General features: G+C 36.7%; 6 protein-coding genes across 7 annotated transcripts; 3 read left to right on the top strand and 3 right to left on the bottom strand.

The window, feature by feature from the left end:
* Positions 1,393–3,780, top strand: LOC105169484 (thioredoxin domain-containing protein 9 homolog). The gene is made up of 4 exons (XM_011089877.2): positions 1,393–1,551; positions 1,630–1,905; positions 2,919–3,077; positions 3,168–3,780. The coding sequence occupies exons 1-4, from the start codon at positions 1,528–1,530 to the stop codon at positions 3,339–3,341; spliced, it is 633 nt and encodes a 210-aa protein (XP_011088179.1). The 5' UTR covers positions 1,393–1,527; the 3' UTR covers positions 3,342–3,780.
* On the top strand, positions 4,555–8,804 carry LOC105169485 (WD repeat-containing protein 55-like; the record flags this gene model as incomplete). The annotated part of the gene is given in 15 exon segments (XM_011089878.2): positions 4,555–4,649; positions 4,755–4,787; positions 4,869–4,933; positions 5,041–5,128; positions 5,242–5,314; positions 5,446–5,552; positions 6,170–6,212; positions 6,322–6,378; positions 6,785–6,861; positions 7,024–7,072; positions 7,190–7,236; positions 7,339–7,412; positions 7,531–7,586; positions 7,724–7,844; positions 8,263–8,804. Coding segments are annotated over 15 exon segments (1,059 nt in total). The 3' UTR covers positions 8,337–8,804.
* On the top strand, positions 10,787–12,488 carry LOC105169487 (3-oxo-Delta(4,5)-steroid 5-beta-reductase-like). Of its 2 annotated transcripts, none has more exons than XM_020695852.1 (2): positions 10,787–11,021; positions 11,171–12,488. In XM_020695852.1, the coding sequence occupies exons 1-2, from the start codon at positions 10,983–10,985 to the stop codon at positions 12,305–12,307; spliced, it is 1,176 nt and encodes a 391-aa protein (XP_020551511.1). In that variant the 5' UTR covers positions 10,787–10,982; the 3' UTR covers positions 12,308–12,488. The 2 variants fall into 2 exon arrangements, with proteins under 2 accessions (XP_020551511.1, XP_011088182.1); XM_011089880.2 differs by having other exon boundaries at positions 11,174–12,485.
* LOC105169879 (putative pumilio homolog 8, chloroplastic) lies at positions 13,672–16,970 on the bottom strand. The gene is made up of 5 exons (XM_020696398.1): positions 15,644–16,970; positions 15,363–15,525; positions 14,441–14,604; positions 14,062–14,320; positions 13,672–13,969 (listed from the first exon to the last, which is right to left on the bottom strand). The coding sequence occupies exons 1-5, from the start codon at positions 16,831–16,833 to the stop codon at positions 13,853–13,855; spliced, it is 1,893 nt and encodes a 630-aa protein (XP_020552057.1). The 5' UTR covers positions 16,834–16,970; the 3' UTR covers positions 13,672–13,852.
* LOC105169488 (pentatricopeptide repeat-containing protein At1g08070, chloroplastic-like) lies at positions 17,480–19,698 on the bottom strand. Its single transcript, XM_011089882.2, has one exon. The coding sequence runs from the start codon at positions 19,617–19,619 to the stop codon at positions 17,694–17,696; it is 1,926 nt and encodes a 641-aa protein (XP_011088184.1). The 5' UTR covers positions 19,620–19,698; the 3' UTR covers positions 17,480–17,693.
* Positions 19,856–24,290, bottom strand: LOC105169489. The gene is made up of 6 exons (XM_011089883.2): positions 23,973–24,290; positions 23,301–23,506; positions 22,161–22,437; positions 21,405–21,512; positions 20,485–20,732; positions 19,856–20,130 (listed from the first exon to the last, which is right to left on the bottom strand). Exons 1-6 carry the CDS (start codon positions 24,195–24,197, stop codon positions 20,013–20,015), a joined length of 1,182 nt encoding a protein of 393 aa, XP_011088185.1. The 5' UTR covers positions 24,198–24,290; the 3' UTR covers positions 19,856–20,012.

Consider the following 24,290-nt stretch of genomic DNA (forward strand, 5'->3'; position numbering starts at 1 on the left):
CCCCCCCCCCCACCTCATTCTCACCTCCAACGTTCTATAAAGCATTACAGATTTCCTCATCACATTATCCCCAAATCCTCTCCTCCAACTCTCTCTTCTTCATTAACTGTATTTCTGGGCAGAGAAAGAAGACAAAAGAAAAATGAAGAGTAGTCTTCTTCTGGCTTCTCTTCTCCTTTTCGCCATTCTTCTCACCAACACTTTCACCCACCCCACAATGGCCTATTCCCGTAAGTTTTCCGACTCACACCCTCAACACTTTGTTGTTTGTATTTATTAATTCTATGTAGTGCTGATTTTTTATATACATATGTGAAGATGCAGAATACTGCAACCGGAGTTGCGGATTGAGGTGCGCGCGGGCGGGTGTGAAGGACCGGTGCCTCAAATACTGCGGGATCTGCTGCGCAAAATGCAAGTGCGTGCCCTCTGGAACTTACGGCAACAAGCACCAGTGCCCTTGTTACAGGGACATGCGCAACTCCAAGGGCACCCCCAAGTGCCCTTAACTTTATTATTGCAACACTTGTACTCAACTCATCATGTCTATCTCGCTACAAACATTCCTGAATAAGATCACTCCCCCCACCCGCTTCCTTTTTATCTTTTCTTCTACTGTTACTCTTTGTTACAATAACAATAATAATAATAATGTTAATTTGTGATGGTCTGGGCTGAAGCTACTAGCTATTGTTGTCAAAAAGTTTTAATTTCTGGTGGTGGTCTTTTGTCCTTATTATTTATGTTGTGTCCTTTTCTTTGTCCTTTCTACTGAATTGGCACAAAATACTATGAACCATTTATCAGTTCAACCCCAACAATGAATTAAATTCGTAACCACTCCCATTCCAGTTCACCCTGATATAACTGAATTATCCCCACATGCAACTATTTAGATTCGAGTTCAATTACTTGAACAAAAGATTTTGAACTCGACTGCGTATCCAGATTGGAATTAAGTACCTCCAATAAAAGATTTTGAGCCCAATCGACTGGACTGTTCTTAGGGGACTCGACCACTGATCCAGAAATATCTTAATTTGATCTAAAACTAGACATTAAGAATAAGTTTGTGAAAATAGCAAGTCCTAGCTAGCAAAATCTTGACAAGAAAGAAAGGCTGTATGATTTTTTTTTTTTACTCGAATTAGTTTGATTGCTCTAACTGTATAATGAATTTTATTTATTTATTTAAATATAGTGTATTCGTTTTAATTATTTTTTAATAAATATATATTTAACATGAAATATTGTGTGAATTGAAATATAAAATATGAATAGATATTTTATGTGGGCCTAGAGGATCTATTTGAGCTTCAGCCCAATAAAGGCGAACAGGTCCATCTAGTCTACTTCTAGCCCACCAAAAATCAGGCCTGATAACTGAAGAGAATTAGGCTCCGTCAGATTACCGTGTTCGAGACAAAGGGTGGAGACGGTTCAGTGGGAGCAATCTATTTGCGATTTGAATTCATTTTCCCCTTGAATCGTGTTCAGAGATTCGCAGCATTTTGCATAGATTCAGCCATGGATAATCCAAAAGTTCAAGAGGTATGCACGCATTCAGCTTTGAATTTGAATTGAACGAACTTGGAAATGTCTGAAAGGATTTGTTTTGCGATTTTCCAGATATTGGAGAAGCAAGTGCTTACTGTGGCCAAAGCCGTCGAGGACAAGATAGATGAGGAGATCTCGGCGTTGGAGAGGCTAGACATGGATGATTTGGAGGTGTTGAGAGAGCGTAGGCTGCAGCAGATGAAGAAAATGGCGGAGAAAAGGAGCCGTTGGATCGCCCTCGGCCACGGCGAGTACACGGAAATCCCCAACGAGAAGGACTTTTTCTCTATTGTCAAGGCCAGCGAACGTGTCGTATGTCATTTTTACCGCGAAAACTGGCCCTGCAAGGTACCATTGCCTAGATATGTATACCTATTATTTATTTTATTTTATTTTTTCTTTTTGCATAAATGTGTGCTATTATTTTTCAGTGAAATAGCCCTTCACTGGTGATCTAATTATGTGATTTGTTGATTTGATCTTGGTAATAGGAGGAAATTTCAGGGGATTCCAACTTTTTATTTTGAGAGATGTCCTGACAATGTTTGGCAAAGTTATCAGATAATGTTTTATCTGCTTGTGTAGATCTTAGAGACATTCGTTATAAGCCGATGTGCGAATTTCCTAACATAGGATCTGGGGGTAGATAGGAGTTTAGAGCTGTAAAATTTTAGCTTAGCATTTGGGCTTATTAGCTTGGTTTCGGACTACAGGATCGAGTTATTGAGACCAATCACGTACAGTTAGGTTTTACTGGATATAAAAGCTGATTATTGTTGGATATTAATGCAGTTGTCAACACAACAAAATCATAAAATGCGTACCTCGTGCCTAGGAAATTAATAAATCATTTGACTGAGAGTTCCAATCCTGTATACCATACCTCTGAACTAGGACTCCTTGCCAGACTTCAGAATAAGATTAGGGTATAAGACAGAATTCCTTGCCATCACAGATTCCCCCTTCTGCATGTTTCCAGAATCTAGAGAGACAGTGTTTGTTTCTTGAGCTTTTTCTCTTGCTATGCAATATTGATGACATGCACTGTGCATTTGGTTGTTTGCTTTGTATGTCCACAAAGAACTGTCTAAATGTCATATGTCATGGCCTTTCGCAATTTGTCACTAATTAAGAGAGACGGATCAAGATCCTAGGAAATATACACAATTCAATCTCTTTATTGTTGCCAAAATTTGTTGAAACTTTACCACAGTGGATTCTCAATTTGAAGTATGGATGTTATTTCACAATGTTATCAATAATAGTTTCAATATGTATGATGTTGAAGAGTCATTGGTTATATAGTTTCCTCCGAGAGTAATTTTCAGATATGGGTGTTCCAACATTAACTTTAATTGCAGGTCATGGACAAACATTTGGCTATACTGGCAAAGCAACATATCGAGACACGTTTTGTGAAAATCAATGCTGAGAAAAGCCTGTACTTGAGTGAGAAGCTCCGAATTGTTGTTCTTCCAACGCTTGCTCTTGTAAAGAATGCTAAAGTGGAGGATTATGTGGTAAGTTATCTTCTAATGCTAATCACCCTGGAGTTCAGGAATTATGAGATGAATCTTTCTTGATGCTAGTATCTTCTTCATGCAAATTAGGTGGGTTTTGATGAGCTTGGTGGGACAGATGAGTTCAGTACAGAGGAACTAGAAGAGAGGTTGGCTAAAGCACAGGTTATTATTTATGAGGGTGAATCGTCACATCGTGCATCCAAATCCAAAGCTCCGACCAGGAGCGTCAGACAAAGCTCGTATTCATCAGACTCTGAATAGACTCTTATAGGTGGCAATCTCCTGTGGACTTCATGGCTAGTCATCCATGGATGGCAACTTACTATACCCTTACATCTTGCAATACTATAAAATTATTTTGGCAAAAATTTCCATGGGGTGTCTGTACGGCACTCTATAGAGAACTCAGATGTTCACCTTTAATTGATTGATTTGCTGTACATTGTGGCATGTTCTAACCATCAATAGCATATGATGGTTTATCACATTCCGCAAACAAGTCTCAGAGTTCTGTCTATCACGATTCTAATGTATGGATGGGATGGGGACAGAATTTAGCCCCGTAACTATTAATTATCCTATCATACTAATACGGCTATGCATCCTTGCACTGTATCTCTCATCCGTTAGGTGTACTGGTGAACATATTTCAGTTAGTATGCTTGTAATGAAAGAACTCTCTTTATGACGATTGTAGCCATCATCGGCTTACACTTCTTCCAGAGCAAAAATAGAATAAAAATTTTAGAGATGTAAATTGGTTTGGGTAATCTGAAGCCAATTTGAATGGGGCGAGTTAAAGTTCAAAAAGGACTGAGAGTGTGGGTTATGAGTTTATACCAATTCGTAGCAAGACCAGTTCTTACTAGCTGTTATGGAACGTTTTTTTTGCGTGCATATAATAAATAATATTTTTAAGCTTTAAAGTATATTATATATAAAAATAAAATATATAATTTGATACATAACATTTTGAAAAGAAGAAATAAATAAGTAAATTAAAAAAATAACTTTGGAATATTATCGACGTATAAAATTTGCTATCTCAATGTCACAAGCCTATGATTGTGAGTGAAAAAAAGATCTTATATATATATATTAGTATAGATAGAAGTAATATATATAGGAGAATAACAATTTAAGTTGGAATGGTTGAAAATATATAAGGGATATTATTGGTAATTTGTAAAATTGGTGTTGCGGTGAGAGTAACCAGTCTGTGTTAGTAAAAATAGGATTTTTTTTTTTAAATATTATATAGATAATGTATAACTTAAATTTATATTTTTCCTTTTTTGTATTAAATTATTTTAAGTTATAAAACTCTTGAACCGGTGAACCGCGCCAAACCACAACCAATCCCCGGTTAGACAGAATCCCAAAACCCTAATCCCTTTCCAGGGTTTAACACAACGACGAGTTCGCTACTTACAATTTTCAATTGTAGAGGAATTTCTATCGTGTTTATTGCGCCATGGAGATTGATTTGGGAAAACTTCCATTCGACCTCGATTTTCATCCTTCTAATAACCTCGTTGCCGCAGGTCTCATCACCGGCCAATTCCTTCTGTAAGTTCACTTCAACTTCAACGCTTCTTCCTAATACAAGGTGAAAGTGACTAATTCAAAAGATTATGCTTCTGATGAATTGCATCTGTTTGTTTTGCATATCAGATATCGTTATGCGGCTGAATCCACGCCACAGAGGTGCGAATTCGCAGTGCGTACAATATGACACATTATTATTCATCGATGATGTTAATTTTGTTGGTAATATTTGGTTGCTAGGCTGCTGGAAGTGAATGCTCATACTGAGTCATGCAGAGCTCTCCGTTTCGTCAATGAAGGGCGTGGTAATTTTCGTGTTTTATGTATTTCCGCAATTTTTGTCATTGTGTAAATTTTTTTTTTGTCTTTTTGTAATGTAATATATCTCATATGGAACTGAATTTGTGTTCAGCTGTGGTTACGGGATCTCCAGATTGTTCCATTCTTGCCACAGATATTGAAACTGGTACAACAGTTGTACGTCTAGAGAATTCTCATGAGTAAGTTGTGAAGCAGAATTTTTGTTTCTAGAGAAATTATTGTTCGCATTCACTGTTAAAATATGGTAGCATACCATCCTTTTAGTTAAAAGAGTGACTCGTGGATTATACAGAGCTGCTGTAAATAGAATTGTTAACTTGACAGAATCTACCATTGCTTCTGGAGATGATGAAGGCTGTATCAAGGTGAACTTCACATAACTAAATTTTGAAAGTTTGAATTTGTGATGGAAGCAAAAGTTGAAGTTGGCGGCTATTTTGGATTGGTGTTGTGCTGATGATGACATTTAGGTTTATCACTCTGCTCTGTATTACAGGTGTGGGATACCCGTCAGCGTTCTTGCTGTAACTCTTTCAATGTTCATGAAGAATACATTTCAGATATGACATTTGCCTCAGATTCCATGAAGTTGATCGGAACAAGGTAGTCTTACTCTTACCTCTGTGTCTCTTTGCGCAACACATTTGTTTTCTTATAATCTTAGATGTTGTTTGACCAAAAGTTCTGAATTTTAGAAATTATACTTAGATTCCTCCACTTGGCCTTATGTTGTTGCCAGCTCAGGATTATTTTGTGGTTCAATTTTCAGCTCTCTAGAACTCATTTTTACTTATCTTTGGACATATATTGTTTCAGTGATCTCCAGTTTTTCCTTTTCATACAGATCGTAGCTAGTTGGCTTCTATGAGTTTCTCATGTTCTGCAGCCGCTGTTGATACTTTTTAAAAAAGATTTGGCGAAATTTGTAATTTAATTCTGTTGTTTATCTTAATTCATATACTTTGATGATTGATAGAACCTGCATTCTTAATGCTTAGTTTATCGCATGATGTGATTCAACAACATGGTGATATATTTTTCTGCAAATTCAATGCATAGAATTTGTGGTCGTTTTTCCACTTGTGAAGCAAAATGCACTTTCTTTCTGTCAACAATTATTTCGACTATCAGATGCTAATCTCTAGATATGTGCTCGATCTGCCTTTATCTGTCCAAGAACTGGGACTATATGTAACTCTTATTTTCTACTTTTGCGACAGTGGGGATGGTACTCTATCTGTTTGCAATTTAAGAAGCAACAAGGTAGTCTTTCTGTTCTTTTGGAATTTGATTATTTAATTGAGTGCTTGCCAACAACGGCATCGACTTAGTTAACTTAATAAATGAGGTATTCTGAATTACTCTACTGCAGGTGCAAACACGATCAGAGTTCTCTGAGGATGAACTGCTTTCGGTTGTTATTATGAAGGTATGATTTAGGTTACATAAGAAAGTGCAAAATTAACTTTTCAACATTGCATTAAGAAACCTACAGCTTAAGAGACTTATTTTGGTTGCATGTTTTGTTATACTTTAAGACTTTTGTGGTTGTCATTAGTATTTTCTTGTTTTCTTTTTGGCGACTTTGTATCTGTTTTTGCTTATATTTCTCTATATGATCCTTATAGCACTGTTGTCTACTCTGTATACATTAAAGAATCTGAAAATGCTTTGTGCATTTATGTTATCCTGTCCTTTGTCTTGTTTGCTCAGAATTTCGTTTTTGGTTTACTCCATGCCCCCCGCTTGATTTATTTTCTTTGAGATGAAAGCCTTAAAAGATAACTTTTGCCTACTATTCTGAGATATGCCTAACTGTTACTTTCTGTGACTAGAATGGTAGAAAGGTTATATGTGGAACGCAGACTGGAACTCTATTGTTGTACTCGTGGGGATTTTTTAAAGATTGCAGGTATTTGATCTCTCCTCGATTTCTATCCAGGATAATGTTTGGAAATTGTGAATTTTATTATTGAGATTTGAATAGAACAATCCTGCAAGAATCTTTTTCTGTGTTTCGCATCAAATCGTGATGCTATCATTAATATTGATGGGATGCCTTCGAAATTTCCAGTGATCGTTTTGTTGATTTCTCTCCTAATTCAGTTGATGCCTTGCTAAAGGTTAGTTCTTTTTCGTAAGTATTGTTCCTTTAATTTCTTTTGAGCATCTTGAACTGGTTTCTCTTTTAAGGTTTTATTAAACTAATATACTTTTCTGTTTCTCATTTTCTTCTTAAGCTGGATGAAGATAGAGTGATCACTGGTTCTGAGAATGGCATAATCAGGTGAGAGGTTTTATGCAGAACAGGGGCCATTGACCCGTTGCTCCTATTAACTCATGACCCTGACTTTAGGATTAACTTATTTTCTGCATTCTTTCTATCTAGCTTGGTAGGTATATTGCCCAACAGAATAATTCAGCCAATTGCTGAGCATTCAGAATATCCAGTGGAACGTCTTGGTGTGATTTCTGTTCACTCTTTTCTGGACATAATTATTTGAGAAGTTTTGGTTGACTCGGCTTTCACATCTTTAATATTTTGTTTATCTCGTTCTACTGGTTTATTTTGATGTTGCAGCTTTTTCTCACGATAGGAAGTTCCTTGGCAGCATATCACATGATCAGACATTGAAGGTCCATATTTCTCCATTATACGTAGCACACATATGTTTTTGTTTTATATATTTATCTCTCTCTATTTGTATATGGCTAATTTATAAGCCCATGATGTCATAATGTATGTTCTCACTTATTTTCCGTGAATTTTTTAGCTATGGGATCTAGAGGAGTTGCTTCAAGTGTCTGGAAGTACTATGTCAAATCATTCTGCTTTGTCGGACAGCGACAGTGATGGGATGGATGTTGATGATAGTACTACAAAACCTTCTAAAGGTATTTCTAGTTTTTCATGTATATTAGGTTATAGCTTTTTTAGTACAATCATTTCTTGGGGCTTATGGTTATTGTTGGGAAATGCTGCATAACAGCATAAGCCAGGTGGTAATCGAGGGTACAAGGTAGACTATAGGTCACTTACAAAAAAATGTTCTGCATATTTTCTGACTCTTTCCTCTCTTAAGATACTCAATCTTTCATTTCCTGCATCACGATGTCCCTATATCACAGTTCATCTTTGCAGGATTCTTCAAATTTGACATCAGGATCCCTAAATAGCATCCATGCGCATTGCACTGTTGCAGCCATGTGATTTATGCATTATTTAATATTTCAAAATCATATCTTGTTTAATTATTGCCATAAATATGCTAAGAGCTTGTGTGAACCTTTTGCGCGTTGGCAATCTCTGCAGGGACCAAGAAGAAAAATACGAGCAAGGGGCAAAACTTTAGCAGTTCAAATAACTTCTTTGCTGATCTAGATTAAATGGTGGCTACGCACTTGGATGTATACAGGCAAGACTGCTGGTTCCATAATGCTCCGTTCTGGAATTAGGGTCAGCTGCAAGTAGGATGTTTGAAGAAGTCCAATGTCAACGACAAATCGCTATAGGTCTTGCAGCTGAGAATTACTGGTGAAAATCGAGAAATTTTTGGTTTTTTTCCAGTGCCAATGGCTAATGTGATATAATGCATGCCTTTGGATTTTGTATTGGGCATCAAGATTAAGATATCTGTCATTGAATTAGTTTGCTACAGATGGAGTGGTACATCCATAAACCTATATTAGGGGGAAAAGAAACAACGAATAAATTGACTCATTCTAATTTTGAAATCTGCAGAGATTCCATTAAGATCGGATAGTTGGCATAGATATAGATTAATGTTTGAAAATTGAATATTTTATGTACGTCTGAATTCTGATGTAGTGATCTCCTTTGCTTTTTTTCTTTTGAAGGGCAGGTTATATGCAAAATTTTGTGAAATTGACATGCTTGAACAGTTTAGTTCAATTCAGTGCACTTTTCTTCTCTAATTTCTCAAATGCTAAAATGGCTGGCAATTTTAGTGCTAATCTTCTCAGAAGACGATTCATATGAAGCATTACTATACATAAAGTGAGTTACAGAAACGGAGTAGATGGCATGGGACCATGATTTTTTTTTGTTAAATATCGGATCAGGAGTGCTACTTCTTAATAATTATGGGAGCAAAAATAAGAATTCAACCTCCAAATTACGAGATGAAATATGATATTTTCCCTTGAGGGGTTGCAATGGTGAATAGTTGCGTAATTGCACCCGTTCTTTTTCTGGTCCATACTTATGTTGTAAGTTATGGTTTCATCTATATTATAAAAAAAAATTTCGTCGAACCAATTTTTTATTATTCTATTTTATCTTTTTATTTATTTTATTCTTTATAAAAATTACCCATAATAGTATTTTTAATATTCTAAAATTATAATTTTAATCTCTCAATCCACTACCCTCTCAAACTTTCATAATTTTAATAAATTCTATTGTGATTATTTTTTTTCCTCTCACATTCTCCATATTTAATTTTTTCTCACAAGTTTTCATATTTTTAAGGGTAAATTACAACGACCTTCTCTGAGATTTGACGTAATTACGAATACCCTCTCGTTTGAAAAATTACAAATACCCCTCTCATATTTAATGAAATTATGTAATTCTTGAATGAAGGTATAAAATTGTCAACTTTGCATTTACTATATTTTTTCTAAAAAAATTAAAACTTATAAAAAAAATCGAACTAGAATGGATGAAAAAAATTTAAAAATTATGAAAAATTTTATCCACTTAGTCCATAAAAAAATTTAAAAAATAAATAAAATTATATTTTTAACCCACAAGAGCATTTTGGACAGTTTATCATAAAAAATGAATGGAACCTAATGGATTGAGCTAATTGTTAGACAACATTAAAATCAGGGAGTATTGATAATTTTTCAACCAAATTTATATAAACATTGAACTTTTTTATCTGTAGTAATAGGTCTGTTTACATAAATATATGTATTAGAAGAATAAAAATATTCTTATAGAACATCTATAAAAAAAAAGTATTAATCTAAAAACCTAAAAGTACGTTCCATCAATATCAACAATAAAATTTTATTGTCCTGAGTTCATATTTATTATCACAATAATTAAAATATTCTTGAATTATACTTAAATTAATAATCACAAAGATCATATCTTTTCCAAATTATATATATATATTTAAGACACGAGCGCAGCGCGAGTTCATTTTATTAGTTAAGATAAGGTTGAGAATAATTGTATTACGGTCACCAACCCTATTTAAAATTGATTCGTAAACGGCAACAACATAAAGAATTCAAAAGAGAAATTGTTTGTTTCTTCAATTTCCGGTGTCTCTTCACATGATCTCTTAACTTTTCTTCTCTATAAACAAAACTTCAACACGTGAAGATAAATCATAAAATTAGTAAATTATTACATTGTTGTTGCATAAAATTTGATGTAATTACACAGTGTGATTTAAAATATTACGTCTAGTACTCTTGATGTTTGCTTTTGTCTAACACATAAATTCATCTATTAGTTAGAAATCACAAATTAAATTTGTTGATATGATTAGCAAACTAATTGGATAAAGATTTATATTTACACTCGATTGACTTATAGGATTAAACAAAATTTTTCGAATCAAATTATCATTATACATCTTCATATATATGATTTTTACATTTATAATGGTAGTTTGATTATAAAAGTTTTATTTCACCTGTAATAAATCAACCAAATATAAATATAAATGTCTATTCAATAATTTTTTAATATCAATAACCTTAATAAATTTTAATTAAAAAAATAATATTTATTAAATAATAACGAACATCGATCCTATATAAAGGCCTACTTATTCCCTTCTTACATCAAGTGAGAATTGCCTGCCCTATAGCTGAAGAACAAAAGGTTAATCCCCTCTAGTCTAGCTGATCATAGCCAACTCTCATCCCCCGCCGCTCATAGTTCTTGCTTTCATCGAGTGTAGAAGCCTTACGGAGGAGTTGATGAGCAGAATATCCCTTTAAGAAACTCACACATTGCACACAGTAATCCTTGCTTTCTTGAGGCTGAAGATGAGCTGGTGGTGGGCTGGAGCTGTCGGCGCTGCAAAGGTGAGTATGCAGAATCACGGTCATCTTAGATGTAGATGCATGTGTATATGCATATATATCTCTGCATATTTTGGTTTCTGCTTACTTTCGTCGTATTTTGGATCATAGTGTTTGAGAGTTTGTGTTTTCTTATACCTAATTGATTGAAGCAGAAAAAGTTGGAGGAAGATGAGGCACCCCAGAAGCACGAGAGCGTAGCCCTGATAATTGGGGTAACTGGACTCGTGGGCAACAGCCTGGCGGAGATCCTACCGCTCTCCGACACTCCTGGTGGCCCTTGGAAGGTCTACGGCGTCGCCCGCCGGCCCCGTCCTTCCTGGAGTGATGACTATCCAATCAACTACATCCAGTGTGACGTACTCAACCGTGACGATACACAGGCCAAGCTTTCAACTCTCACTGATATCACACACGTGTTTTACGCCACCTGGACCAACAGACCCACCGAGGCTGAAAATTGCGAAGCCAATGGCAGAATGCTTCAAAATGTGCTTGATGCTGTCATCCCTAACTGCCCCAATTTGAAGCACATTTGCATGCAGACTGGGAGGAAGCATTATGTCGGGCCTTTTGAGGCCTTTGGAAAGTTGGAAACACAGCTCGAAACTCCGTATACTGAGGATATGCCTCGATTGAATTACATCAATTTCTATTACACTCTAGAAGACATTCTGTGTAAGGAGGTTGAGAAGAAGGAAGGTCTGACTTGGTCTGTGCACAGGCCGGGCACTATATTTGGATTCTCACCACATAGCATGATGAATTTGGTGGGGACCCTTTGTGCGTACGCAGCTATATGTAAGCATGAGGGTAAGGTTTTGAGGTTTCCAGGGTGCAAGGAGGCCTGGGATGGTTATTCGGATTGCTCCGATGCTGATCTGATTGCTGAGCATCAGATATGGGCAGCGGTGGATCCTCATGCAAAGAATGAGGCTTTCAATGTGAACAATGGAGATGTGTATAAGTGGAAACATTTGTGGAAGGTGTTGGCGGAGCAGTTTGGAGTGGAATGTGGGGAGCATGAGGAAGGGCAGACGATAACGTTTGAGGGGTTGATGAAGGATAAAGGTGGAGTTTGGGATGAAATGGTGAGGGAGAATGGTTTGACGCCTACTAAATTGGAGGATGTGGGATTATGGTGGTTTGCAGATGTTATATTGGGAAATAAGTGTTTCTTGGATACGATGAACAAGAGTAAGGAGCATGGGTTTTTGGGATTTAGGAATTCCAAGAAATCCTTCATTTCTTGGATCGAAAAGGTGAAAGCTAACAAGATTGTTCCTTAATATGAGGATAGCTGCTGCAGAGTGTACTCTAAGCTTGGTGGACAAGTATGCGTGTTTCCTTAATTAGTTTCATGTTATCTCTTGCTTTCCGATTCAAAGATGTTTGTCAAAGAAAGGGAATAAGACTAAAAATAATTAAAGCTGTTGCTATATATAATCTTTAATAATACGTATGGTAAGGACTTTTGGTGGTGGTGGTGCTCACATACTTAGTCAAATGACTCAAACGACTTTCGATTCTATAATGAAATATGTACTGGTCATTCAAGTTGCATATTGGGTTGGGTTGGCCTCGAATCATAATGGATCAATTTAAAATTAATTCAAAATCAATCCACTACTATTCATAATTTTAATGAGTCCAATTAGGTTTGTTTTTCCCAATCAATAGATCAATCCAACTGAAACCCAAACTAAGCACCCAAATTAATATACTACCAATTTTAGAAGTAGAACAATAAAAATAAAAATTTTAAGAGTTGAAAAAATATAAAAAATCAATTAGAAAAGTCAATTTAAAAAGAAAAGAAATGGCTTAGTAGGCCCAAAACAAAAGCAACCCAATCTCAAACAGCTTTGGACAAGAATAGTCCATTTTTTTATTGGATCAATTTGGTGATAATCGGGCAAGTCCAATCCAATCTATTTGTGCATCGCAAATGATGATCCTATTATACAGTCACTGGCATGAACCCCGTCGCTATGTATGGTGATTTACAAATCTTTTAGTATTTTTATAAATTTTAAATCACATATGATCCCCTTACTATATATATGTGTATATTATATTGTAAGCATACTCATACAAAACTTAATACTAAATTCTTTATAAAGTTTATTTCTTGGACACTTGGTAAATAAACATACAATGCTTTCAATATTTTCTGGATATTGAGAAAATAGATATGAGTTTCAAACAGTACTATAAAAAGTTTCTTGTTAGATGATTATATATATATATATATTAGTAAAAAAACTGTTATGTTTAAATACATTATTGCAAAAAAAAAAAATCATATTTACCTTGTGATAAATATAGATGATTTTCTATTAAAAGTTTGAACAGCAAAAACATAAAAAAGCATTACTTTCAAATTTTATATTGGCTTCACAGAAGATAAATCTATCAATATATGATATATATATATATACACACACAAGCGATAATACATATACATAACAAAAAAATTTAAGTATTTATAGAAAGCAACAATATAATCCATAGGGCCTCGCATAATTAGAAAAGAAATCCATGATAAAACAACTTACTCTTACATTTAATCCACAACAACCCAAGCTTATAGAACAACAAAATCCTAAGTTGAAATAGAACAACACGGACAACAAACTATAACTAACACCAAGATACTAAGATAATAAGTTTTGCGACAACATAAACAATAAGACTAGAAAACAAAAAAACAAAGAAATATGTCGGTGGGGGTGGGGGGTTGGAGGATCGTGGTCATGGTCTTGGTCGTAGTGATGGTGGCGGTGACCTGCATAGATAAACACTTGGCTTTGAAGCTGGTTGAGATACACAATTCATACACGCTGTTTACTTCCTTTAGTACGTGCAAGAACCCTTTTTCCATGAGGATGGCTATGCAAGAATGCATAATGAAAATAAATCAGATTGTTCATATTGTTGCGAACAGTTCCCTGCGTGCAAAAGAAATGATCATGTAAGAGTCTTAGTCAAGTATTATTCGAGATGATGAGCATATATAGTTCTGATTTTTAATCATATATACCTTGGAGATATTAAGAGCAGATTGGGCGACATAGTTGCCGTAGGGATCCTGAAGAACCCTCAAGAAATTGGGACTGTTGGTAATCTCATTGATTATATGGAGAACCTGATCACCTTCTGCCTCTCTCAGGCATTTTTCAACAACATTACTTCCATACTTGTTCATGGAGAGAGACACATAACTTCCAGTTAATTGTGCTATTATGTCTGCTGTCACATGAGGAATCCTCAATCCCAGTATATATTGCACAACATAATTCCTGATGAGTAATGCAAAAAGCTCAGTTCAATCCGACAAGTAGTTAACACCCTGAAAACTCAGCAAAATTTTAAGTGAGAAAGAAGGACGAAATATTATCAAATATAGAAAGAGCACATACCCATAAGGATGTTCTGATAAAATCAGTGAATTCGAGGTGATCTCTGCAATAAGGCGGTCTCGTGGTTCACCTTGAGCATGGGCTACGCATTGTTGCAGGACGCAGCATCCACTTTTGTCAGTGGCAATGTCAAGACAGTTATCGGCTACTACATTCAGAATGTGCTGTGAAGATATTGGACAATGATGATAAACCATATAAGTTATCATTTATAATCTCACTAAACTAATATGAGAAGAAACAGCAAACTAAAACTTAGAGCCGAATGGAATGACTTCCAATGAATATAATCACTACTTTCAGATCTATGGCAATGTGAAATGCTGGTTCTATATATAATTTGATCATCGAGTATCACAGACAGAATATGGGCATCTAGTACTGCAGAAATTAAGGTGATACAGTCTTGAAACAAGAAGCACCATCACAACATTAAAGCATTTATTTGTCAAAGCAGCATTTAGTACACCAATACAATTCAAGAATGGGGTATTGTAAATGATGAAAAGTGTCAAATAATTTTTGTAAAAAAAATTCAAGTTATATATAGGGAAATATAACCAAAGCAAATATATATATATATATATATATATCCCATTATGCACCCAAAAGGCATGAATATGAAACTAATCCTCCACCTAAATGTTTGCAAGAAAACAATCACTTACGCATATGTAAAACATAAATAACAGAACCCTTTTAACATGGTGCACTTTTCAGCCAAACGCTTATTGCCTTCAATTTGGAAGGCTACCAAACATGTTTTACCATATCGAGCAAGCACAACATTAATCAACATTATAAGAACGTGAAGTGAGATACATGTATGCATATATACAGGATTTAATTGTGGAAGGCATAGAATTTAAAACAAATATCTAATAATCAATTTGAATATAGAATCAAATTCTTGTATTGTTACCTTGTTATCTTCACTAGAAAAGAATTTGAGGCAATGCTGAATCACGTGATGACCATTCGTGTCTTTTATGAGAGCAACAGTTACGCGCTTCAAAACAGATACAACAAGTGCCCTTTGTTTTGCTGTTGTCACATGCTCAATCAACTTCTGCACAGCTCTTGTTCTGCCAAAAACAAACTCAGAATCAAACAATATTTCAATTAATCTATCGGCATTCAACAAATTAATACGTGCTACAAAATAATTGATAAAGTAAAAGTAGAAATCAATCGATTGCATACCCATACATATCGATGCAGATATCCTTCAAGGTCCGGTCATCATCAATAACTAGCACAACTAACTCAGTCATCTGGCCTTCATTGCACACCTCAAGCAACTTCTGAATGAGATAATTACCATACTGATTAATCATCAACTCACAAATTTGATCCTTCACCTCTGAAAAGATAGCGTGGATTTCTTCTGGCTTCCCCTCTTCCACCACAGTCTGCAAATATCGACAACGATGTTGATCCTTGGCATACAAACACATCTTGCCCCTCAAATCTTCCAAAGTAGGCGAATAATTTGGATGACATCTAGATCCAAAGATGGACCCGTTACGCCAATCAGACATCAAGATTGATGCTGGATCGTTTGACTCAATGATTCCATTGGTGGCTGCTGATCTATACTGAAAATGGGCATTGTTTCTATTCAAATTTAACTGATGATTTCCATATCCCAACAGTTCTTGAGGACGTGGAAGGCCGTTTCGATGTGGACGAGGCTGGTACCCGGCCACAATTCCATTCAAGCTCCTCCTGGAATTATAAACATTGCCCAAATCATAGTCGGAAAGTCCATTGACATTACCGTTTACATAAAATGCATTGAAATTATCAGGATCGGCTAAAGACAGATGATTGTTTTGGGGCTGGATGTATAGTCCCTGCATCTGCCCTCTTGCCGCTGATTGAACCCTCATTCTCTGGATGTCGCCATTAGAGAACTGCGGATAAGAGAAACCATTGCCATGCGGTATATGATCAATTGATAAATTGTTCCTGATATTAGAACCACCAGGGGCGGGGGAGGTGGCGGCGCCTACAACACTATCATAAGCAGGTGGCGGCGCCAAGAAGGTCGGTGGAGGAGGTGGCGCCGACAGGCTAAGCCTATTGAACTCCGATTCGAGCGAAAGATCGTAAAGGGTATCGGAAAAATTACTAGGGCCAACATGGAGATTAGAATTCATCAGGGCAAGATTAGTGGAGTGATAAGAGCTGATCTCCGGGGGAAGATGATGGCTCTCAGGGACGCCCTGGAGGTGGTTTCCGGAGGTGAAAATACCAGTATCCTGCTGGCGGTGGTGGTCTCCGGTGGGGAAAAGGGGAGCATCCGGCTGGTGGAGGTGGTTTTCCGGCATTGAGAAATCCTGGAAGTTTGTAGGGTTCATCCTAAACTTTTCAAGATTCTCACGCTCCATAATATCGTAACTGATAACCAATTAAGAGAAAATCTTGACGAGTTATGGGGGTTTTAATGCTGGGATTTAAAGCGAGGTTTTTAAAGAGGTGCAATGCAATAGGACTCGGTTGTTATTACGGAAACAAACTCCTCAACTGAGTGATTCTAGAGAGAGAGTTTTTCTCTCTGACGAATGATTATAGAGATAGAAACTCGTACGTATTTACAGAAAATAAGGAACTTCCTTTAGGGTTTTGGGTGGAGGGTGAGAGAGAGAAGAGAGAGAGACTCTAATCGTCTATCTCATGCATGCAGATTTAGATTTCATTCAGTAATCGACCCCCCACTCGCGATTTCAACGCGTGTGGAATCATTGGATATCGATGGTCAGAATTTAATGTTATCAGTTAGATTCTTCATATATCTCTTATTAACACAAAAAAAAAAAAAAAGAGTTTAAGATTCAAAGTTTCCTATTACGCCACAAATCTTGGGATATATAAAAATCGGAAAATAACCATAAATTTAACTTCGCCAAAACGTATAAAAAATCTCAAAAGATTCGATTTGTTCAAATATTTTAGGAAAGTTTTATGGATGGGAGTAGTCTTTTAATATTTGTTATGGTTAGATATTCTTAGAATTAAAACGCCTTTATTTATTTTGATAACGGATGCAAGTCGAAGAATAACATGCACACAAGCACAGGTAGCTGGAATTCAGAGCGAAAAGCCGTACTGGAAGTTAAAGCATTATGCACTACTAAGAGTGGGATATTTACTAATGGAGCTGGGGATTATGGGGAACTTAGGATATGTTAATTAGAAAGAAACTACTAATCACAATTTTCAGATAAAGAATCAACAAAAATTAATTAGTCTATGGACTGGATAGTCGCATTTCTTTCAACAATGACTGCATCATTTCATGAATGCTTCCAATCTGGAGATATGAGGCAGAGCCAGCAACAAATTCGTGCACCACACCACCGATGTTGATCCAACTGCGTCCTGGTTGCTTGCTCACCCCTTTTTCCCTCATAACCCTCCTCAGTTTCAACACATCTCGCCATTGACAATCTGCAGCAAATGAATTAGACAACATAACATAGCCTCCAGAATTCTCGGGATCCACCCTAACAAGCATGGTGGAAATAACCTGAGCCAGTTCTATCCTATTGTGGAGCACGCAGCCAGAAAGCAGAGAGCCCCACACAAAATTATTCGGTTTAAAAGGCATACAAGTGGCAACACCAAGAGCTTCTTCAATAAAGCCAGACCGAGATAGAAGGTCTACATAGCAAGCGTAGTGTTCCAATTTAGGTTTAACACAACTCTCTCCCCTCATCTCTTTAAAAATTTCACGCCCTTTATCTAACAGACCAGAGTGACTACACGCACATAACGCACCAAGGAGAGTTCCAGCATCGGGCCACAGACGAAGCTCCAGCATTTTGGAGAAAAGTGTTAAAGCCTCCTCTCCCTTGCCGTTTACAGCAAGACCTATGATCATGGCGTTGAATGAAACCACATCTTTCTCACTAATTTGGTCAAAAACCTTCCTCGCCTCATCCAAACTCCCACATTTTGAATACATATTTATCAATGCAGTGGCGAGATTTACATTTGATGATAGCACACCTTTGTGCCCTCTAGTTCTCATGTATCTGTGAACCCACATGCCAAGGTCTAAATCCCCGATTTCAGCACAAGCTGAGAGCACACTGACCATAGTGACATGGTTCGGACAACAATCATAATTCTCCATCATTGACTTAAAAAGAGTCAGAGCCTCCAAATCACAACCATTTTGAACATAAGCCCCTATGATAGCGTTCCAAGAAAGAACACTCCTTTTCCCATTTTCAGAAATTTTATCGAATGCTTCCCTACTCTTCTCGACCTTTTTGCATTTTCCATACAAATAAACGATTATAATATTCACATAATCACAACCTAAATTATTGTAGCGGAAGTCATTTGCACATTGTGTCAGTAGATGCAACCATTTCTCAATGTGTGGAGTATTAAGGATTGAACATGCAGATAAAACACTAACCATGGTATCATTTTCAGGCCGCAGATTTTCCTTCAGCATTACCATAAACAGCTTCAAGGCTTCTTCAGCCAATCCCAATCTAGCATACCCAGAAATCAAAGAAGTCCAACAACAAACGAAATTTCTATCAGGCATTTCATCAAATACTTGACGAGCTGAAACTAAATCCTTAACTGCCTTGACATGAGCCATGAGCAGACCATTGCAAACGAAAGGATCAAACATAAAACCCGATTTCACAACATGACAATGAACTTGTTTAACGCAATTCACACCAACGCCATCTCTAGAACACGCCTTGAGAAGAAAAGAAAAGGTCAAGTCATTGGGCAAAAGACGCCGAAATTTCAGTTCCTTGAAAGTCAAAAGCGCTTTCAAATAAAGACCCTTCTCGGCTAACACTCTGATGATTGCATTGAACGGGAAGATATTGGGTTCCCGTAAAGAATAGAAGACTTTGAGCGCCAAATTTGAAGGGTAGTGACCAATGAGACGAGTAGCAATGAGATTGTTCTGGTGTTCATTGAGGCGGAAAATGCGGGCATGTAATTGGAGGAGGTGAGGGGGTGTGATGCGACCTTGTAAGAGGCGGGAGAGATCATTTGTGCTAGGCAAGCTTGAATCAGTTGAAGAAACTGAGTGACAGAGCTCGGCAGAAATGCAGCGGAGTCGAGGAAACTGGAGCACGGTGGATGGAACTCTTGAGGGCGACGCTGTATGGGGCAGATGGTGCATGAAGTGAATCATAACAGGCAGTTTTGAGCAACATTTGAGTACATTTATTTATGGACTAATAGCATCATGCTGGGACTCAAATATAGACGACAAGTTGTCTGTACTTACTTTATTAGTAGGCAAGTGTAGTATAGACAGCAGCACAGATATAAAAACAGGTTTTGATAGTTAATAATTAAGTACCCTTAATAAAATTTACCATGTTAGATGAATCTAATCAAACCTGACTCGTCTCGGGAATTTTTGGGTTGCACAAAAAGAAAGGAACTGGCAATACAATGAGGTTCTACCCGAGTAAACTAGGTAGTTTGTTTCACTTCAGTGCTGTCAAACACAAATGGTTTTTTTATACAGAAGATAACTTGTATCTATGTACACATGAAATCAAGTAAACATAGTTTGCTTCTAAACAACTTGTTCGCCACTGGAAGAATCGATCTCTGCAACATAGGGCAATGACAGAAGCTCCATAAGCTCCAACCGGTACTCCAGGCCTCTAAGAAAGTGTCCCAGCAGCATGCACCTGAAAACCAAATTATATGTAAAATGTGAATCTGGGCAGCACTCACAACGAAAAATATTTTGCTGAGGTATCAACAGAATGTCATATTGCTATACTCCAGATATTGCAGCACAAATATTGATTAAAGATTTAATCCAAATACAGAATTTACATGTCAAAGGATCCAATAAGCGTGGGGAAAGAATGGCATCTGCAGCTCAAATAGGAGCAGAAGGGCCTCATAGGTGAAAGAGAAGGAAATTTTCAACACAATAAGATAAGATTGTCAAGCTCCTTTTTCTATAATGATTTGAACATATGAGCAGTAAAATGATGTCTTGACAGAAAAGTAAATAGCAAGAAATATAGACTAACCAAAATAGTAGGCGAGCCAGATAATCACGTGTCAATGAAATAAGGGGCTGGAATTGAAGAGAGGTGTTCTCGACAAGATCAACACAATCTCCTTCAGTTTCAACATCTACAGTTCCTATAGCACTGTTGTCGCCAAGATCAGGACCTTTCGAGTGCATCTTAGGAGAAAGCGTAGCCAAGAGACCATGTACTACTGAATGGATTGTATCTTTTAATTCAGGTGATGTTGGTTCTGATAGCTCGGCTACCTGTTCATAAAAGTAGATTAATCATTATGGTTACAGAAACACTTGCATAAAAAGGAGGAGGAAGCATAAAGAGTTGATGAAAGTGTACAATATCCAACTATATGATGAACATCCTTTTCATGAACGAAAATGAAATTATGGTAGTTCCATTGCTGTTATATGCTTCAGAAAGTGAAGAAGGATTTCAAAAGTTTATATGCAAAATACGATCTTCAGAAAAATCGAAATTCTTTTTATAAAAACATTTACTTGCTTTGCATGGAATTATATATTTACGTTCAAGTAAGTTTTAAGTTATAGTTAGCTACACGGCAACTATACAGGTGTACAATAACGGCCATATGTGCACTGTAACCAACATAAGAACAAGTCATAACCAATAAGATAATTCGGAAAAGGATCTGCCTCAGGAGTTTTATATGCAACCTAAAGCGTTAAAATGGATAAAGATAGATCAATCAGGAAGGTATAGCAAAAACATGACTTGCATTCAGCTGGAGAAAAACAGTAAGAAACACACCACATGGAAATACAGGTGGCAAGTTTCGTTTGTTAAAGACATTTATGCATTTGCAAACTTGAGTTATAACAATCAAAAGCCTGTAAACTTAATTCATAGTCCTTCTTGCGCAGACACTTTAAATCACGAAATCATAGATGTGTATGTTTCACCTTTTCTGGTTGCAAAGATCTCAAGTAATCCAATAAATCATTCTTTTCTTCCCCAACAAACTGTTGCATCTGAAGAGCTGCACTTTTCCTCTTAACTTCATGGAGCTCCTGAGAAGGATGAGATTAACAATAATTCATAAGATATCAAATCACATTCTGGACAATGAAGAATAAGCTTAATGTAAAAACAGAAAGCACCAAAGAGGCAAGGGATTCCTAAATAAACCAAAAAGGATTATTTTATTACATGCAATTCACAAAAGGAAACGAGTCCATTCAACTGTCAGTTACATAAATGTCCAACCATATAATGCAACAATTGACTATCCTGTGCAGATACCAGTGATAAAACACCATATTATATCAAAACTCCCATCTACCTATCAATGCACATATTATGTTATCGTCTGTGTATATATGGACAGGCTTCGGATAGGAGGCCTTCTATTTCCGACCCCCTCCCCCACAACACACCAAGAAGAAAAAAGAAAGAGTGAGAGAAAGATAATAGCAAAGGAAATAATGAATTATGGTAAGTAGTAGATCTTTATGGCAGAATTTATTTAGGTTACTCCCAGCTCATCAAACTGCAAGTCAAGGACTTTCTTATTTATCTAGGACCATACCTCAAAGACTTAGTATCAAACTCCTACTACAAACCCAAAATGCTGGCAACACAGAATGGAAACCAAAGTTAAGCATGAGAAGTTATTAGTATATCAGGCAATACGGATTACACATTACAAAAAGCCACACCTTTTTTACTGAAGATAAACGAGAATGCAACTTCAAAATGTACTTTCGAGCTTCAGGGGTCATTTCACCAAAATCGGGAATGTTGTATGTTACTTCTGTTTCATCATAAGTTGGCGAGCTTTCTTGGCTGAAGTTTCTGCTAATTCTTTCGTCCTCCAGATGTGTCCCTTCAGCTCCAAGTTTAGAATCTTCGACTTTTGATTTATCATTATTTCCTTCATATATCTCAAGATTTCTCTCTAGACTAAGCCTATATTCAGCATTTCGCAGTGTGTACCTGCATGAAACATGACAGTGACAAGTTCGATCCAATTCAGGCATCTGGACATCAAATGTTACCCTTAGCAGATGACATCCCAGCACTGCCATCCAGAATATGCTCTTAGAAAGAAATGTGATGGACATTCTTACAATGATGTCAGAGATACTCGGTATAAAATATATAAAATAATGTGACATGTAACTCCAGCCTAGAAATGCACCAGAAATACAATGTTCCCAAGTCGAGTGACATATATAAATTTGGATACATAACAGGGATCACATCTCCACCAGCAACAAGTTCCCTGCTGACATAACGATTCAATACCATGCCAACATACAAATAAGTCTGCATACAAATATATGTTATCCTCATTAGAGAGCCATTTGACGACTATCTCTGTAAACTGTTATCAAGTTAGATTATTACTGACGTAGACATAAAATCGATGGAAGCACCGCCTATTGAACGAATGTTATATGAGAGTGAATATTCAAGTTTTGAAATTATAAGAACGCATCATATCTACTTTTACTTAATTCATTTCTTCACTCTTTGTATGCCAAATACACGCACCGCTTAAATTTTCAAAGGAAGAAGTGTTTTTCCTACTGGAAAAGAATTCTTTCAAACAAAGATTTAATGCACCAAACCATGCTTTTAGTAATACATAAGCCTACAAGATCTGGTTGCATGAGTTTCTAGGTCCCTGCTTCCTCATTGTGACAGAGAGAGGTTTACTAAACCTCACTTTATCTAAACATTGCATCTTTTAAGAAATCTTTACTATCTTTCTTCCCACCACTGCTATATCCAATTGATCCTTCTCGTTTGTGGATAATGCGATTGATTGTTAGAATGTCAAAGAAGTGGCATACCCTGTCATCATGGAAGAAACCAACAGCTTGGAGAGTGGTTCCCATAAAGCTTCAATCATAACTTGAAATTGATCCGAAGGCAGCAGACCCAACATGCCAGATATGGTCCTCTTCATGGCATCTATAGTTGTAGGCGGAACATCTTTCTGAAGAAGGCTCACATCCAGGGGCTCTATATCTCGTACTAAATTAAAGAGGACTGATTTCTGAAAGATAGAAAGCCATTAAGCCAGGCGCCAAAATTTCATAATACACATACGAATCTCTTGCTTAGTTCCTTTTTGCTTCCAGTAATCTCTGTCTCTCTTAGGTGAAATCCGGGCAACATTTTTATGCGAATAACAATAACGACAGCTGATGCCCACTGCCCTCACACGATTATTTGCAAAAACATGAATTTGCTTCAAATTTCAATCGACATACTAGCTTTCTCATCCAAAAGAAACCCAATTATGGTTACTACAAATGCCCATGATTTAACGTAACTTAATTTTAACTTCACAGGCGAAGAAATTCTCCTCGTTTTTCTTGTATCACTCTATATATAAACTACCTCTACAATTTTTCCAAAGTTCAGAAAAATTCAAGCACAAAAGAGATACATTCAAACATCAAATCAACAATACCAAATCAAAATTAAGTAGCAAACTCAAAAACAAAGAGAAAACTCACCTTCGACCGCGAATTGTCGTCACCGGCACTAAAATCCCAAACAGAAGAAGAAGCTGAAGAAGCAAAAACCCGGATTCCCAGAGTTCGGAATTTACCAGAAATTCTTGTGGGCTCAACAACAGAAAAGGACAACGAAGGCAAAACACGAGGACGCAACGAACGTCCTAATGAAGGGAGAGGCGGGGGAGGAGAAGAACAGGAAAGAAAGGAGGCGAAGGTTGCCATCGACAACCAATCACCACGTCGTTTCTCTGCCTTCTCTCTCCCTCTCGATGGGCCCTCGCAGTAACTGCTACAGCCACAGCTCTATATATATAT

The sequence above is a fragment of the Sesamum indicum genome, linkage group LG8 (assembly GCF_000512975.1).
Source record: "Sesamum indicum cultivar Zhongzhi No. 13 linkage group LG8, S_indicum_v1.0, whole genome shotgun sequence".
Classification (NCBI taxonomy): Eukaryota; Viridiplantae; Streptophyta; class Magnoliopsida; order Lamiales; family Pedaliaceae; genus Sesamum; species Sesamum indicum.